Genomic DNA, 16,705 nt, shown 5'->3' with positions numbered 1-16,705 from the left:
CCATCCAAAAGGTTATTGCCCAGGGTAATGTAAGCAGTTCCAAAGAAAACAACTGAGATTAGGCATCTGCACAAATTAAAGACTTCACATTCTACAGCACACATGTAGACATGCCAAAATTTACTGCTTTTAAAACTATACATGAGATTTGAAGGTATCACCAGAACCTCAACACTAATTGCAATTTATTTCAATGTTTTGCCCCAGAATTTTAAAAAAACATACCATAATAGTAACCTCTCTTTTACAGACATTCAAGTCGTGTGCATCGTTAACATACATGCGCTTCAGGGCACAGCGAACACCACCATGAGTTCGAACTAAGAACACAATAGAAAATCCACCTGCAACACAATTAAACAAAGATATACATTTTTTATAACTCAAAACAATTACTTTACCTCTGAATTATAGAAATTTTAATTGTCTTTCGTGCCCTAATTGGATAATTCTCAAGATATGTATGGATTTTTTTTGTTTTTAAATCTCATTTAAAAGAATCCCAATGCAATATCAATATTCTTTGATGAAATCAAAAATGCTAAGTTCTTATAACATTCTATGGCAAATTTAAATTAAATTCAACTTCCTCAGAGATTATTTTTCACCATCTCCTTAGCTACATCCATTTTTAAAACTCTACCCTTTCTCTATTTCATCAAATCTGGTGAACAGGTCCAGATTTGAGCACCTCTATTTCTCCATGTGGTCCAGATGTTAATGTTTAGGACAGACTAATAAACCAGTCAGTTTTAGGGCAATATACTGCACTAGAACGAACAGATGCAAATCGAGAGATGGAATAGTTTCCACCAGTCCTGCTATCACAGCCTTGCCTAAACCAGAAGGTAAGTTACCAAAGCACATAATAGCTTTTTATGAAAGAAGCTAACTTTAATTTTATTCAAGAGACACGTCATGACTTTACTGCAATCGCACAATCCCATGCCTAACCAAACACCTCGCTACTTCAAGGGTCCTGTAGATTTCATAACATCAAGGATGGAGGTGATAAGGATCATTCATACATGAGATCACATGCCTTCAAATCTATGCCTCATTATCTTCATAATATCATAGCAGTAATGGATGGAGGACTTGGTTGTTCTAAAGCAACAGCATTAACATTCAACATCTGAGCAAATGTGTACGAAGACAGGATTTGTTTCAACATCCAAAACAATGGAACGGCACGAGTTTAAAAAATTCTTAAAAATGCTAAGTGTTTTTGGAAGAACAGTGAGGTCACAAGCCTAGGTGGGATCAAAGAATAAAGTGAACTTGGAACCAAGAATCACTTAGTCATGCCAGATGATCGTAAGTTAAAAAAGGTACAAATGATGCACTAGAATTGACTTGTACTAGAAAAGCATTGAAATAACAAAGTCAAATCTACACTGAAACATGATTAAACAACCTTTAAACAATCATCAAGTTGTAAAAGAACGGAGAATCTGGAGAAGACACCAAAAAGAATGACACAGATGTGAGAAAAGCAAGGAATATACACATTCAGAAAAGATACAAAGTGCCGAGTCTCTTTGCCCTTGAGAAAAGGTTGCTGAGAAATGATGCAAGAGATCTTTTAGAGTATGAAGTATTTTTGTACAGCTACAAAGTAAAGCCCTAGACTATACTAAGATGATAGTTCACTATATAGAGGAGAATTTAGAATAAGTTTCATTACTCAAAGTATAGTGGGAATGTAAAACACAGTCACAGCCAGCAGCTGAAGTGGAATATACACACTTTAAATAAGCTGTGCAAGGAAGAAATTGGAAATTACAATGATATACAGTATTTAGATATAGAAAGATGGAAAGTGGAGCACAATTGCTGGCATTAATTGGTTGGGCCAAACAATGGTGTATGGCATAACTGCAGAGAAAATGAGTATAACCTAAAATTCCACCCCCCTCCCAATCAACTTTAAAACACTTACAATAACAATCCATGCTCTCCTTTACTGCAATCACAAGAACATAATTAATCAAAATCAAGTTTAATATCACTGGCATACATTGGAAATTCACTGGTTTGCAGCAGCAGTACACTGCAAAACAATAACAAAAAGGTACAATAATATATTTTTATAATTACATTAAATTAGCAGTGCAAAAAGAGCAAAATAGGAAAAAAAGTGAGGTATTCATTGTCCATTTAGAAATCTGATCACAATGGGGAAGAATTTGTTCATGAAACATTGAGTGTGTATCTTCAGGCTCTTGTACCTCCTCCAATGAAAAGAGGGTATGTCCTGAGTGATGGGGGCCTTTAATGATGGATGCTGCCTTTTTGGGGCATTGCCTTTTGAAGATCTCTTCAATGCTGGGAATACTAGTGCCCATGATGGAGCTGGCTGAACTACTGCAGCTTTTTCCAATCCTGCGCAGTGGTGATGCAACCAGTTCAAAAGCTCTCCATGGTATATCGGCAGACATTTGCAAGTCTTTGGTGACATACCAATTCTCCTCAAATTCCTAATGAGGTACAGCTGCCATCATGCCTACTTTGTAATTGCATCAATACTGGATCCAGGATAGATCTTCAGAGATGGTGACACCTAAAAATGCTCACCCTTTCCACTGCTGATCCCTCAATGAATACTCATGTGTTCCTCAACTTCCCCTTCCTCAAATCCACATTAAGTGTAAGGTTGTTGTTGTGACACCACTTAACCTGCTCACCTATCATGTGTGCCTCACCACCATATGAAATTCTGCCAACAATAATTGCGTCATCGGAAAGTTTATAGATGGTGTTTGAGCTGTATCTAGCCACACAGCCGTGGGTGTAAAGAGAGTAGAGCAGTGTGGTTAAGCATGCATCCTTGGGTTGCGTGCTTAGTAATAGTTTTACGACTTACTTGCAATAATTTATAAGTAATGCTTAAAATTCAAATGTCAACTTTCCATGCCAATCATTGGAAAATGTGGAAGATACACAAAGCAGTCAAGGCAAGAAAACTTCCATGTTCATCAAGAAAGGTCCAGTTGCAACTGTAGAGAGCAACACTGAGTTGTGTAGTTCAACATTAAAGTTAACAGTGGAGGAAAATCAGGTGCGGGGTAGGAATGAAACAAAAGATGGCCACAAGCAAATAAATAAAGCATGTGCATAAAGTGTGACACATCTATCAAGATTAATGGCAATACATCAAAGCCACCTTGACCTAGGTAGTGCAAAATGTTGTTCCACAGATTTTGGGGTAAGCAATTCAGCCATAACATTTTTTTAAACTTCAGAGTCAACTGCGGAGCAACAACTGTTAACACTTGGGCAGGTATCATAATTTTTGATATCTAGAGGCTTTAATTCTTATTTTGAATATGTTAAAAGGTGGATAGTGGGAAATAGCATTATAGATGGGGAGAAAGGTAAAGATATTTAGCCACGTTGGGCCCTAAAACCTGGATTATATTACCTGTTGTGTAGGTGATATCCAGACTGTAGATTCAGCAAATACATCAAAAAACAAATTGCTGTAAAGATCATGGAATGCCAAAGCTATTAAATTGACAGTCATAGTCTGTATTTTACCAACAAAGTGAATGCTATTGTTATCACACCAGCACCGACCAACATGGCAGAGTGGGTCATTCCTAGGCTCGCCAAATGATTATAGACATTTCCTCACCACCCTGTGTCAGCCTAACAGAGGCCAAACAGAATTGTCCACAAAGTGTAGATGCACTTCAGCAATGCAAACACCAACTTCCAAATAGCCAGTGATTCTCACACTACTATTCACAAAAGATTAAACACAAGAGATTCTGCAGACGTTGGAAATTTTGAGCAACACACAAAATGCTGGAGGAATTCAGCAAATCCCAAAGCATCTATGGAGAGAAATAAACAGTCAATGTTTAAGGTTGTATTATCAACTGTTTATTCCCCTCCCCTGATGCTGCCTGATTTGAAGCATTGTGTGTGTTACTGAGACCCTGTTTGCTATTCTTCCCTATACGGAATCAGTACATCCATCTTGCATCTATTATCTCTCATGGAATATTCAATTGTCTTACCCCTCCAGAGTCCTGGCATCCAAGTGAACAAAGTCATGCTTAAATTGGAAAAAGGAGAGAAAAAATAATGTTTGGGAGTCAAGAAATTTCACATTATATTGCTACAATTACAACTTGCTGGCATCATGAACCTCGCTTGACCACCGTTAAGCTCAAGTCAGCAAACATCAAACATTGCAATATTGTGAATCCAGGGGAAGACAATGACTTCACTAGCACACAGCTATGTAACCACATATGTTCTCAGGACTATACACCATCTTGGCTACCACGCAAAAAGAAACACAAATGGACAATGATGGAGCAATATTATCACAATTTGGAGACTCACTGTGTCAACCAGTAGTGATACTGAATTAAGATAGGATCTTGTTCCTTTCAAAGTCATGGACTTAACCATGATTGGCTAACTTTGAGATGCAATATTATATCCTTATAAAAATGATCCATAGATCATAACACCTGTGGTCAAAGCCCACAAACTAGGTATGTTCTGACCTATATGAGAGCCGTCTGGAATTTTTTCCATAAGTTTTAGACCTTTGGCTATTCTAGAAGCCAAGAATGCATCAAAAGCTTCAGAATTTTGAGAAGTATGCTTGATGTAAACCCATCCTGAACCACTGCATCGGTGATTCTGAGTTATTACACCAAGGGAGACCGTTCTTGTGCACTATGCTAAAGTGAACTAAGTTTATGTTCTTTAGGTGATTAACATCTAATCAAAATGACTAAAGTGCTTCCAACACAACTCCCCTGCTTAAAAGACTGAAGCATCTGAGGCATTGCTATGCATCACATAGATCACAGAGAGCTTCTGTCAGCTAACAGTCCTCAACTTTTTGTAAACAAGTTTGAGCACTTCCCATAATAAAGTAGGTTCTAGCAATTTTTCATGTGCTAAATTATACTTCACCTTAATGGTGCAACTATGAAAGTTGTACTAATATTTGAGGAAGTCTAGATGAAAAAAAGAATTATCAGCCAATATTTGCTTCAACTCTTACTTACATACCAAACTTCACACAGCAAATGAAATAAAGTCTGCCAACACAAGATGCTGGAGGAACTCAGTAGGACCTGATAAAGGGTCTCAATAAGAAACAAACTGTTTACTCTTTACCACAGATGCTACCTGACCTGCAGAGTTCCTCCAGCATTTTGTGTGTGTTGCTTTGGAATTCCAGCATCTGCAGATTTTCTCATGTTTGAAAAGTCTGCCAAGATATTTTAAAATATTAGCCTTGCATTCAGCTAGCCTCAAGGCTGATTTTTTTCCCCTCAGCATTTCCAAACAACTGGAGCAAATAGAAGCTACAATAACATGATCAGACCTGTCCAGATGTTCTATGAAGAGTGAGGTAATGGTCTGGGATTTCAGACATCCAAAGCTCTAGCAGACATCTGGAGAGGCAGCCAACCACAAGGAAACTTTGACCAAAACAAAAGAGAATAGACAGAGTCACAAAGAAGATCTCTCACCTTTACAAGTTCTAAATGCTAGATCTTCCAGATGAAGTCAGAAAATGTTGTTCTTATTCACAAGGCTGTTCTACTACTAATGATCATTTCTGTCTCAACAACATACATTACTTCAAATGAACTTACATGGCAATGCAAGATGCCAGAGATATATGATCTCCCTTATACAGATGTGGCTACATTTTATCATTTGGTAACAAAGTTCTCTACCAGGAGCATAATCCACTGAATTTATTCTGAGTTTGAAGAATCAGTTTTAGCCCATGGGTTAGTAATTATGCTGTGTCAATGACCTGTTTGTCAGTGGAACTGCAGCCATCTTGAAGTTGCAACTGTATGTCACTTCAAATCCCCTTCCTCATGTCCTCAGTTTTCTCCATTGCCATGGTGGAGCTAAATCCTAACTAGAAAAAAAGTACATTATATTCCATTTGGATAGTCTACAATCCAAAGGTAAGAGCATCAAATTTTTCAATTTCTAGTAATCCACTATGTCCATTTCACACTCTTACTTGCCCACTGAGGTTCCCATGTCCATCTGCTTATCACCTACTAACCTAGCCATCTGGGTCTTTTCTCTGACCTATCCTCCCTACCTACACCCTCCATCTGGTTCCAATTGTTCTCATTTCCCACCAGACACAAATAATAAATTCTGGTTCCGCCTTTCATCTACTAGCCCCCAAGCTCACCTGTCTTATGCTTTCCCTTTTACAGTCTACTTTCCCTCTCAGTCTTGGAGAGTCACAACTCAGCATATTGTGTGTACATCCACAGATGTGATTTGACCTTCTGAGTTCTTCCACCAGTTGGTTCTTTACCTCCAATGACCTGTATTCAGGTATATCTAGTTATTCAATTCACTATACTTGGGGATCATGGGCTGGTGCAGTGCTGATTCATCAGCCATTAACCAGCAAAGAGAGTGATTACCATCACCACCTGAATTAGTGCATAAACGTGAGAAAAATCTGCAGATGCGGGAAATCCAAGGCAACAGGCACAAAATGTTGGAGGAACTCACCAGGCCAGGCAGCATCCATGGAAAAGAGTACACAGTCAATGCTTTGGGCAGAGATTCTTCAGGACTCATTATCAGAACTTCATCAGTCCTGATGAAAGGTCTCAGTCTAAGACACTGACCGTTTACTCTGTTCCATTAGTTGCTGCCTGGCCTGCTGAACTCCTGTGTGTTGAATTAGTGCAAGTCCTTAAAACAATATATGTAGCAATCAGGATAGGATTATGATAATAGAACTTAAGGAAATAACTCCCATGATTCATTCTCGTTAAAATACTCATTACAGACAAGTCAATTCAGGAGACTACTGAGTAAGAGTGAGCACCAAGACTGAATGGATTTTCATGCTGTAGACAAAGATAATTCCAAAAAATGTGCTAACCAATATACTGAACTGTCAAATAAAATGACAGCACAACTAAACATTTTAAATGTGTAACATTAAGGGCTGGTACAATTCATCACTAACTCAATAATGTTTAAACTTGAAAACTAAGTGTTAACTAAGGAACTTAGAAGACCTCAGCAAAGGCACTATGCATGCAATGAGATTTCAATCTGATATTACAAAATACTTGAATGCTAGGAACACTGATCAAAAGTTGGAACTAAATGGCTCCAAAACCACCTCAAAATTCTGCAATACCACACACAGTCAAGAAAGATGCAGCAACTGAGCAGAAAAGCTTCAAGCAACCAGATTAGATCCCACTGTAGAAACTCAGTTTGGTTTTCAGCCAACCTGCTATATGGATGTTCCTATATTGCACTTCTTTCTGATTTTGATCATACAGTGACTACAAACTTGCCATCTATGTTGCACAGCAGTTGAACACAAACTACAGACCAGTGCAAAAGTCTTACGCACATGAAAAAAATCTGTAAAGCAAAGACGTTTTCAAAAATAATGAAAAGTTTCTAAATATCAAAAACACACTTTAAAGAACAGTAAACAATAAAATAACTAAATCAGATCAGTATTTGCTGTGACCACCCTGCATCAATTCTCTTAAGTACACAGTTGGAGTTTTGTAAGAAATTGGCTGGTAAGCTGTTCCAAGCATCTTTGAGAACTTGCCACAGTTCTCTGCAGACCTTAGCTGTCTCGCTTGCATCTGTCTCTCTGAATAGTCCCAGACAGCCTCAATGATGTTTGAGATCAAGGTTGTTCTGTGGAGGCCATACCATCTGTTGCAGAACTCCTTGTTGTTCTTTTCACTGAAGATAGTTCTTTATTATCTTGGCTTGTATTGGAGCTCATTGTCCTGCTGCAGAATGAAGTTGGGACCGATCAAACCCCTACCTGATAGTATTGAATGATGAATGAGAATTTGTTTGTACTTTGCAACATTGAAGATTCCATTAATTCTGACTAGATCACCAACTCCATTAGCAGAAAAGCAGCCCAAACCTGCAGGCAATCTCTACCATGCTTCACTATTGGCTACAGATACATCTGTGTAACACTCTCCAGTTCTTTTACAGGCAAACTGTCTCCTGTTCGACCCAAAATTTTCAAATTGTGACTCATTGGAACAGAGCTCTTGCTGCCATTATTCAGCACCCCAGTCCTTGTGTTTTTGTGGGTAGGTGAGTCTCTTGGCTTTGTTTCCATTTCAGAGAATGGCTTTTTGGCAGCAACTCTTGCACATCTCCAGACTGCAGAGGAGCAGTCCAGTGGTTTCTGTGAGTTCAGAGCTGACAGTAGTGCTGGACTTCTTCGAATTTAGAAGGGACATTAGTTTGATGCATCTCTCATCTGCTGCACCCAGTTTTAATGGCTGACCACTGTGTTTTTGGTCCTCAACCTTACCCATTTCTTTGTGCTTCTTCAGGAAAGCAAGGCCAGCACATCTTGAAACTCCTGCCTGCCATGAAATTTCTGCCTGGGTGAGACTTTGCTGATGCAGGATCTTGTTGCTATGCTCACTTCTGCCATGGTGTAAGAATTGACGACCTGAAAGTTAAACTGTCACATCGGCCACATCCTCATCTTTTAATATGGTTGCCCTTTACCCAATTTGATTCCTTCCACAATGATTTCAGTTTTAGTTAATTGGTTTAGTTCATTCAGCTCATTATGACATTGATCATTAGCACTTATTTATTACCTTTGTTTAATTATGCACTGTGGTATACACCTACAAAGTAATCCAAGTTTTTTTTTAATTTGAAAAGTGGTCTATTACTTAATGTTACTTTCTTTAATGAAATACAAAAATCTCTAACATTTAATATTTTGGAAAATGAATGTGGAGAAATCTAAGATTTGCTCTTTTTTACAACATACTAAAAGTCAAAAAATATCTATTTAAACAAAATATATAAAATATCCAGGCTGCCCAAAATACTATTCAAATCCCCAAATTATTCAGTTTATGGAATTGATGGCATATTTGCTGAATCCAAACATGTATCAAGACAAACAAGCACTATGTCATCACCTGTTATTGTCCCATAAGCATTCAATCAACCAGTTAACTTATGTTTTCTGCTTCTCACTTTGACTCCCATTAGAATTGGGCTCCAAGCATTAGCCGTTATGATTCAGAAACACAATTAAATCTACATATAGTGAAGCAAAGCCCAACTTGAAAGAATTAAATCTAATATGAATAACCAAATATGAACCTAGGTTTTTTTTTGCAAACTTGAAATTCTTTAACCAGCTGTAAAAAATCCAGAACTTGCAGTTGGTATGGTGGCCTTTCTGAAAGATGCAGTCCGGCTAGCAAAGTTCTCAAAATACATAAATTTAGCCTATGACTGCTAACAGTTTTCTCACACATGCAAACTCACAGGATTCCTTTAAAGCCCAGAACATATCCCACTAGGATAGGAGAACCTCTAATTTAAGGACAATGTCCTCAGATATAGCATCAAAAATCTTAATGAGATAACATTGTTTTGCACTAAAATACTTTTTTTTTCTTCTAATTCTGTTGTTTTGTAAAATAAATGCATACAAGTTATGGTATATTTATGTTTTTCTTGCTTATATGATGCAATCTGGCTGTGATACTGCGGTAACAAAGTTTTTCATTGCACCTGCACATACATGTACTCATGCAAATGACAAAGTAGACTACCACTTTGCTTAATCTTCTCTCATAACATTGGATAACATCCTATTTTGCTTCCAAATTACTTGTCGTATTTGCATGCCAAAATAATGTGTTACAAATCTTGCACATTAAGGATCTGCAATACCAAACATTGGAAACCAAGAATGCGCTCCTGAAATTGTTAACAAGACTAAATAACTCAGTTTCCACCCTCATAGGATGGCTCAAGATCATTAGTAAGTGAATGAAGAGGTGAAAGTTTAGTTATAATGATCAAGAATTCACTGGCTGCATAGCCAATATAACAGTAACTTCAAAATAAATTAGACGTACATGAATCAGCGCATCCTAATGCCTTCACCATTGTTTTGGGAGATTTTAAACCAGGCCAGTCTGAAAAAAAAATCACTAATCAATTACCATCAAAAGACCACTTGCAATACCAGAGGCTATACACCACCATCAAGAATGCCTACAGTGCTATTCCACGCCCTCATTTCGAGAAGTCTTATCACCTGGCTGTACTTCTACTTCCTGAATATAGGCAGAAACTGAAGACTGCAGCACCAGTAGTGAGGACCAAGAAGGTATGGACAAGGGAAGCACAGGACCGCCTACAGAACTGCTTTGAATTGGTGGACTGGACCGTATTGGGATTCATCTTCGAACCTGGACGAGTATGCTGCAGTTGTTACCCACTTCATTAAAACCTGTGTGGATGAGTGTGTGCCCACAAAGACTTACTGCACATTCCCAAACCAAAAGCTGTGGATGAACCAGGAGGTACGTCGTCTGCTGAAGACTAGATCTGTGGCATTCAAGTCTGTTGATCCAGTCCTGTACCAGAAAACCAGGTATGATTTGCGGAGGACTATTTCAAGGCAATGAGACAATTTTGAACTAGGTTGAAGGCGACATCGGATGCACAACAACTCTGGCAGGGCTTGCAGGACATTACTTCCTACAAAACAAAACCCAATAGCATGAATGACAGTGATGCTTCACTACCAGGTGAACTATGCCCACTTTGAAAGGGAGAATACAACTACAGCTGTGAAGATCCCTGCTGCACCTGATGACCTTGTGACCTCTTGTCTTAGAGGCCGATGTTAGCTTGTCTTTAAAGTGAAGCCTCACATGGCAGAAAGTCCAGATGGAGTACCTGGTAAGGCTCTGAAAACCTGTGCCAACCAACTAGCGGGAGTATTCAAGGACATTTCCAACCTCTCCCTGCTACAGGCGGAAGTTCCCACTTGCTTCAATAAGGCAAAAATTATACCAGTGCCTAAGAAGAATAATGTGAGCTGCCTTAATGACTATTGCCCAATAGCACTCACATCGACAGTGATGAAATGCTTTGAAAGGTTGGTCATGGCTAGACTGAACTCCTGCCTTAGCAAGGACCTGGACCCATTGCAATTTGCCTATTGCCACAATAGACCAACAGCAGATGCAATCTCAATGGCTCTCCACACGGCCATAGACCACCTAGACAACACAAACACCTACATCAGGATGCTGTTCATCAACTATAGCTCAGCATTCAATACTATCATTTCTAAAATCCTGATTGAGAAGTTGCAGAATCTGGGCCTCTGTACCTCCCTCTGCAACTGGATCCTCAACTTCCTAACCAAAAGACCACAATCTGTGCGAGTTGGTGGTAACATCTCCTCCTTGCTGACAATCAATGCTGGTGCACCTCAAGGGTGTGTGCTTAGCCCACTGCTCTACTCTCTATATACACATGACTGTGTGGCTAGGCATAGCTCAAATACCATCTATAAATTTGCTGACAATACAGCCATTGTGAGATATGCCAACTTGTGGAGTGGTGCTGCAGCAACAACTTGGCACTCAACGTCAGTAAGACGAAAGAGCTGATTGTGGACTTCAGGAAGGGTAAGACAAAGGAACACATACCTATCCTCACAAGGATCAGAAGTGGAGAAGGTGCACAGCTTCAAGTTCCTGGGTGTCAAGATCTCTGAGGATCCAAGCTAGTCCCAACATATCGATGTAGTTATAAAGAAGGTAGACAGTGGCTATACTTCACTAGGAGTTTGAAGAGATTTGATAAGTCAACAAATACACTCAAAAACTTCTATAAATGTACTGTGGAGAGCATTCGGATAGGCTGCATCACTGTCTGGTATGGGGGGGGGGGGAGGGGAGTTCTGCACAGGACCAAAAGAACCTGAAGAGGGTTGTAAATTTAGTCTGCTCCATCTTGGGTAGTAGCCTACAAGGAGCGGTGTCTCAGAAAGGCAGTGTCCATTATTATGGACCTACAGCACCCAGGGCATGCCCTTTTCTCACTGTTACCATCAGGGAGGAGGTACAAAAGCCTGAAGGCACACACTCAGCAATTCAGGGACAGCTTTTTCCCCTCTGCCATCCGATTCCTAAATGGACCCATGAACCCATGAACACTACCTCACTCCCCCCTCTTCAATATATAGCATTTCTGTTTTATGCACGATTTTTAATCTAGTCAATGCAACTATACTATATAAAGTATACTGAATAAGATTTACTTATTTATTATTGTTTCCTTCTACATTATGTATTGCATTGAACTGCTGCTAAGTTAACAAATTTCATGTCACATGCCAGTGATAATAAACCTGATTCTAATACATAGACTTTAAAAAGGTAAAGTTTGAAAGAGTGTAGAGGAAAAGGACAAGCTGCAGATTTCTACCATTCTAATGTGGACACCTTGCACTTTAAATGCAAATAAATATAGATGCAAAACATTCAACTATTTATCACAAGACAGCAACCACCTCATGAATCAACCCAGCAAAACTTGTCTGAACTACCTCCACCATAGGTACATCCCTCAAAACCATATAGTACACTAAATATGGTGTTGCTCTGAAGTTAAGCAAGACTTTTCTACTTTTATATTTAATCTGACCACCCCACTCCTCAAAACTTGGGAGAATAATCTAATATTCTCATAATTACTTGCTCTACCTGCAATCAAGGACATCCAACTGGCTCTGTAGAACAATTTTGTTATTCAGGCTAATATATTATAGCTAATGCATATGAGCTCTTACTTTGTACAGGAAGCCATGGCACCTTATTTTTTTCCCTCAGAAATCCAAAGGCCCAGAGTCTACACTTTTTTAAAAAATCTAACCTGTGTGATACATCGAAGAATTTGAATAAACTTGTCAAGCATGTCATCCTTTTCGTAAAACTAAACTGATTTTCTGAACTTTGTTATTCAAAGGAATCCAGCATCTTCTCACTGACAGATGATAGACCAACTGGCCTAGTTTTCTGATGTCCCCTGCATTTGTAGTTTTCCATTCTGCTAGGATACTTCCAGAATCCTGGGAATTCTGGCAAAACCACTACTAAGGGCATCTCTCAAACAAAGTGTAAAGCAGGTTTTTATTATCAGTTTCCTATCTACATGCAAAAGTAATACCGTTTTCACTCTAGTTACAAAAAGACTGCAGGAGATTAATACATCAACATATTCTACAGGAGGTGCAGAATGAAGAACTTGATGGATTTACAGAGGGTTTTATACAATAATGCATTACTTTTGAAGCTAACATCTGGTGTTAATTTTATACAGCAAAAGATATCTGATTAGATTATTTGACCATAGCTTGACAGAACAAGGTTTCTCAGGGCAATGATCCAGGAACTAACTAAAGAGCATAAATCATATTGCAGATCTTTTAATCCACTTAACATACTATGGATACTTTAAATATTACCTGAAGTAGACATTTTTAGTTGCTTGAAACTTATACTCTCTGGAGTACTGAACTTGATCAACATTCAAATGGAATAATCACCAGGAATTCAATTACAAGCTGCATAACCTTTATAAAATGGACCGAACACAATAATAATGTAACCATGAAAATGCACATTCTGGAGAATCACTCCTCAGACATGATTGCAGAGTATAGCACCTTCCTACATTCAACCACATCCTTCAAAAAAAAATTATAATAATTGCAAGCTTAAGACAAGTTTTCTCCTACCCTGGAGAGTCCAGGCTTGGTAGGGAGTTCAATCAATGGTGGAATAAGTTGGCTGCAGTAGCTTCTGACCACAACTCATATCCAATTTTTCCACTGCCTGAAGACTACATTTTGGAGCAAAAATCTAGGATTTCATACCTAGGTTTAATGGCGCCAAATATTTTTTTTCTTCTGAAATAGCAAATTATTTCTTCAGTAGAATTTTAATTCCTCAGCTAGCATTATGGCATATGGATACAAAGCACCAGAGGTACAGTATATGACTCAATGTTACTAGTCCAGAATTTTAAACCATCACTATACCATTTTATTGACCTGTACAACCCTGCCTATATACTGTTATTTTATTTATGGTAAAAATAAATACAAGATCTTAATGAGGTGCTTGCAAACAGAATTCTAAAGATCTTTTGGACAATATTTGGCAAATGTAAAACTATCAATAACTGTATCTGAAACAACCTGACAGCCCACTTACAGCATCTTCAAAACCATTCATCATCACCTACAGTGGTACTAGAAAGTTTGTGAACCCTGTAGAATTTTCTCTGTTTCTGCATAAATAAAACCTAAAATGTGATCAGATCTTCATACGTCCTAAAAGCAGATTAAGAAAACCCAATTTAATAAATAACACAAAAAACATTATACTTGTTCATTTATATTGAGAAAAATGATCCAACATTACATGTATTTATTGGAAAAAGTATGTGAACCTATGTGAAGGGTAATGCCTTCTACAAAAGCTATTTGGAGTCAGGTGTTCCAATCTATGAGATGAGATTGGAGGTGTGGGTTGCAGAGGTGCCCTGCCCAATAAAAAAAGATATACAAAGTCAGGTTGCTGACAGAACCTGCTCCTCTCAAGAAAGATCTGTTCATGTGTACCATGCCTCCATCAAAACAACTTTTAGAGGACCTTAGAATTGTAGAGATGCATGAAGCTGGTAAAGGCTACAAAAGCATGTCTGAAGACCCGAGTGTTCATCAGTCCACAGTAGGAGAAATTGTCTACAAATGAAGGGAACTAAGTACTGTTGTCACTCTCCTAGGAGTGGGTGTCCTGCAAAGATTACACCAAGAGCACAACATGCAATGGTGAAGGAGGTGAAAAAGATCCCAAAGGCAACAGCAAGAGCCCTGTAGAAATCTCTAGAACTTGCTAAAACCTCTGTTCATGTGTCCACTATAAGAAAAACACTGAATAGAATGGTCTTCATGGAAGGACACCACAGAAGAAACACCACTGTTCTCCAAAAAAATTTTGCTGACATCTCAAGTTTGCAAGACTACCCGAATGTTCTACAATGCTTCTGGTACAATGTTCTGTGGATAGAGGACACAAAACTTGAAGTTTTTGGCAGTAACGCACATTGCTATTTCTGGAGGGAAAAGGGCACTGCACACCAAAAGCAAACCCTCATTCCAACTGTGAAGCATGGTGGAAAGTGTATCATGGTTTGAGGCTACTTTGCTGCTTCAGGGACTGGACAGCTTGCAATCATTGAGGGAACAATGAATTCAAAAATCGTATCTTGACGTTTTACAGGAGAATGCCAAGGTAGTAGTCTGTCACCTGAAGCTTAATAGAAGTTGAATAATGCAACAAGACAATGATCTGAGAGACAACAGCAAATCAAAAACAGAATGGTTTAAAAAAAAGAAAATACGTGTTTTGGAATTGCCCAGTCAAAATCCTGACCTTAATCCTACAGAAATGTTGTGAAGCAAGAGTTCATGCAAGGAAGCCCATAAACATCCCAGAGTTGAAGCAAATATGAGGAAATCTGCAGATGCTGGAAATTCAAGCAACACACACAAAATGCTGGTGGAATGCAGCAGGTCAGGCAGCATCTTTCGGGAGAAGCGCTGTCAATGTTTCCAGCCGAGACCCTTCGTCAGGACTAACTGAAAGGAAAGATAGTAAGAGATTTGAAAGTAGGAGGGGGAGGGGAAAATGCAAAATGATAGGAGAAGACCGGAGGGGATGGAATGAAGCTGAGAGCCGGAAAGGTGATTGGCAAAAGATATACAGAGCTGGAGAAGGGAAAGGATCACGGGACGGGAAGCCCAGGGAGAAAGGGGGAGGGGAGCACCAGAGGGAGATGAAGAACAGGCAGAGTGATGGGCAGAAAGAGAGACAAAAAAAGGAGGGGGGGGAGAAAGCTAAATATATCAGGGATGGGGTAAGAAGGGGAGGAGGGGCATTAACAGAAGTTAGAGAAGTCAATGTTCATGCCATCAGGTTGGAGGCAGCCCAGACGGTATATAAGGTGTTGTTCCTCCAACCTGAGTGTGGCTTCATCTTGACAGTAAAGGAGGACATGGATAGACATATCAGAATGGGAATGGGACATGGAATTAAAATGTGTGGCCACTGGGAGATCCTGCTTTCTCTGGCGGACAGAGCGTAGGTGTTCAGCAAAACTGTCTTTGTAAGGAGGAATGGCCTAAAATTCCTCCAAGCCGGTGTGCAGGACTGATCAACAATTTCCAGAAACATTTGGTTGAAGTTATTGCTGTACAAAGGGGTCACACCAGTTACTGAAAGCAAAGGTTCACATACTTTTCCCCAAAAAAGTATCTAATATTGGATCAGTATTCTCAATAAATAAATTAAAGAGTATAATGTTTTTGTGTTATTTATTTAATTGAGTTCACTTTATCTAGTTTTAGGACACGTGAAGATCTCATCACATTTTAGGTCATATTTATGCAGAAACAGAAAATTCTACAGAGTTCTCAAACTTCCCAGTACCACTGCACATAGAAACAAAAAAGCAAATTTGAAATATGAATTTCAGACATTGTAAATGTAATTGCAGCTATCCTTAAACATGGGTACAATAGTGTAGTGATCAAGTTATCAACCTGGTAAACAAACTTCTGATTACTCCTCCAGAATCAGAGGTTTGAATTCTATCAGATATAAAATAAAACAAACCTGCCTTCTTACACATTATAATCCAATTTTATTCCTACCCAATACCAGAACAAGAAATGCTCTCAACTTTTAAATGCCTGTTTTGGGGCAATTCACTCTGGACAACAAATACCAGTGCTGTCAACACCCTCATGAATGGAGTGATAATATTA

General features: G+C 38.8%; 1 protein-coding gene across 2 annotated transcripts in view; it reads right to left on the bottom strand.

Moving 5' to 3' along the window:
• Positions 1-16,705, bottom strand: part of bmp2k (BMP2 inducible kinase) — a 96,415-nt gene that overhangs the window by 67,788 nt on the left and 11,922 nt on the right. Inside the window, exons 1-2 of one of the 2 annotated variants that reach the window (XM_073065207.1) lie at positions 5,360-5,378; positions 226-344 (exon numbers count right to left, since the gene is read on the bottom strand). In XM_073065207.1, the coding sequence (XP_072921308.1) occupies positions 226-282 (57 nt within the window). In that variant the 5' untranslated portion in view covers positions 283-344; positions 5,360-5,378. Of the gene's footprint in view, positions 1-225; positions 345-5,359; positions 5,379-16,705 lie in introns of those variants that run through there. The other variant, XM_073065206.1, reaches the window with a different exon arrangement.

The sequence above is a fragment of the Hemitrygon akajei genome, chromosome 13 (assembly GCF_048418815.1).
Source record: "Hemitrygon akajei chromosome 13, sHemAka1.3, whole genome shotgun sequence".
Taxonomy (NCBI): domain Eukaryota; kingdom Metazoa; phylum Chordata; class Chondrichthyes; order Myliobatiformes; family Dasyatidae; genus Hemitrygon; species Hemitrygon akajei.
Note: the sequence above shows the minus strand (reverse complement) of the source record. Positions and strands in the feature narration are given on the sequence as shown.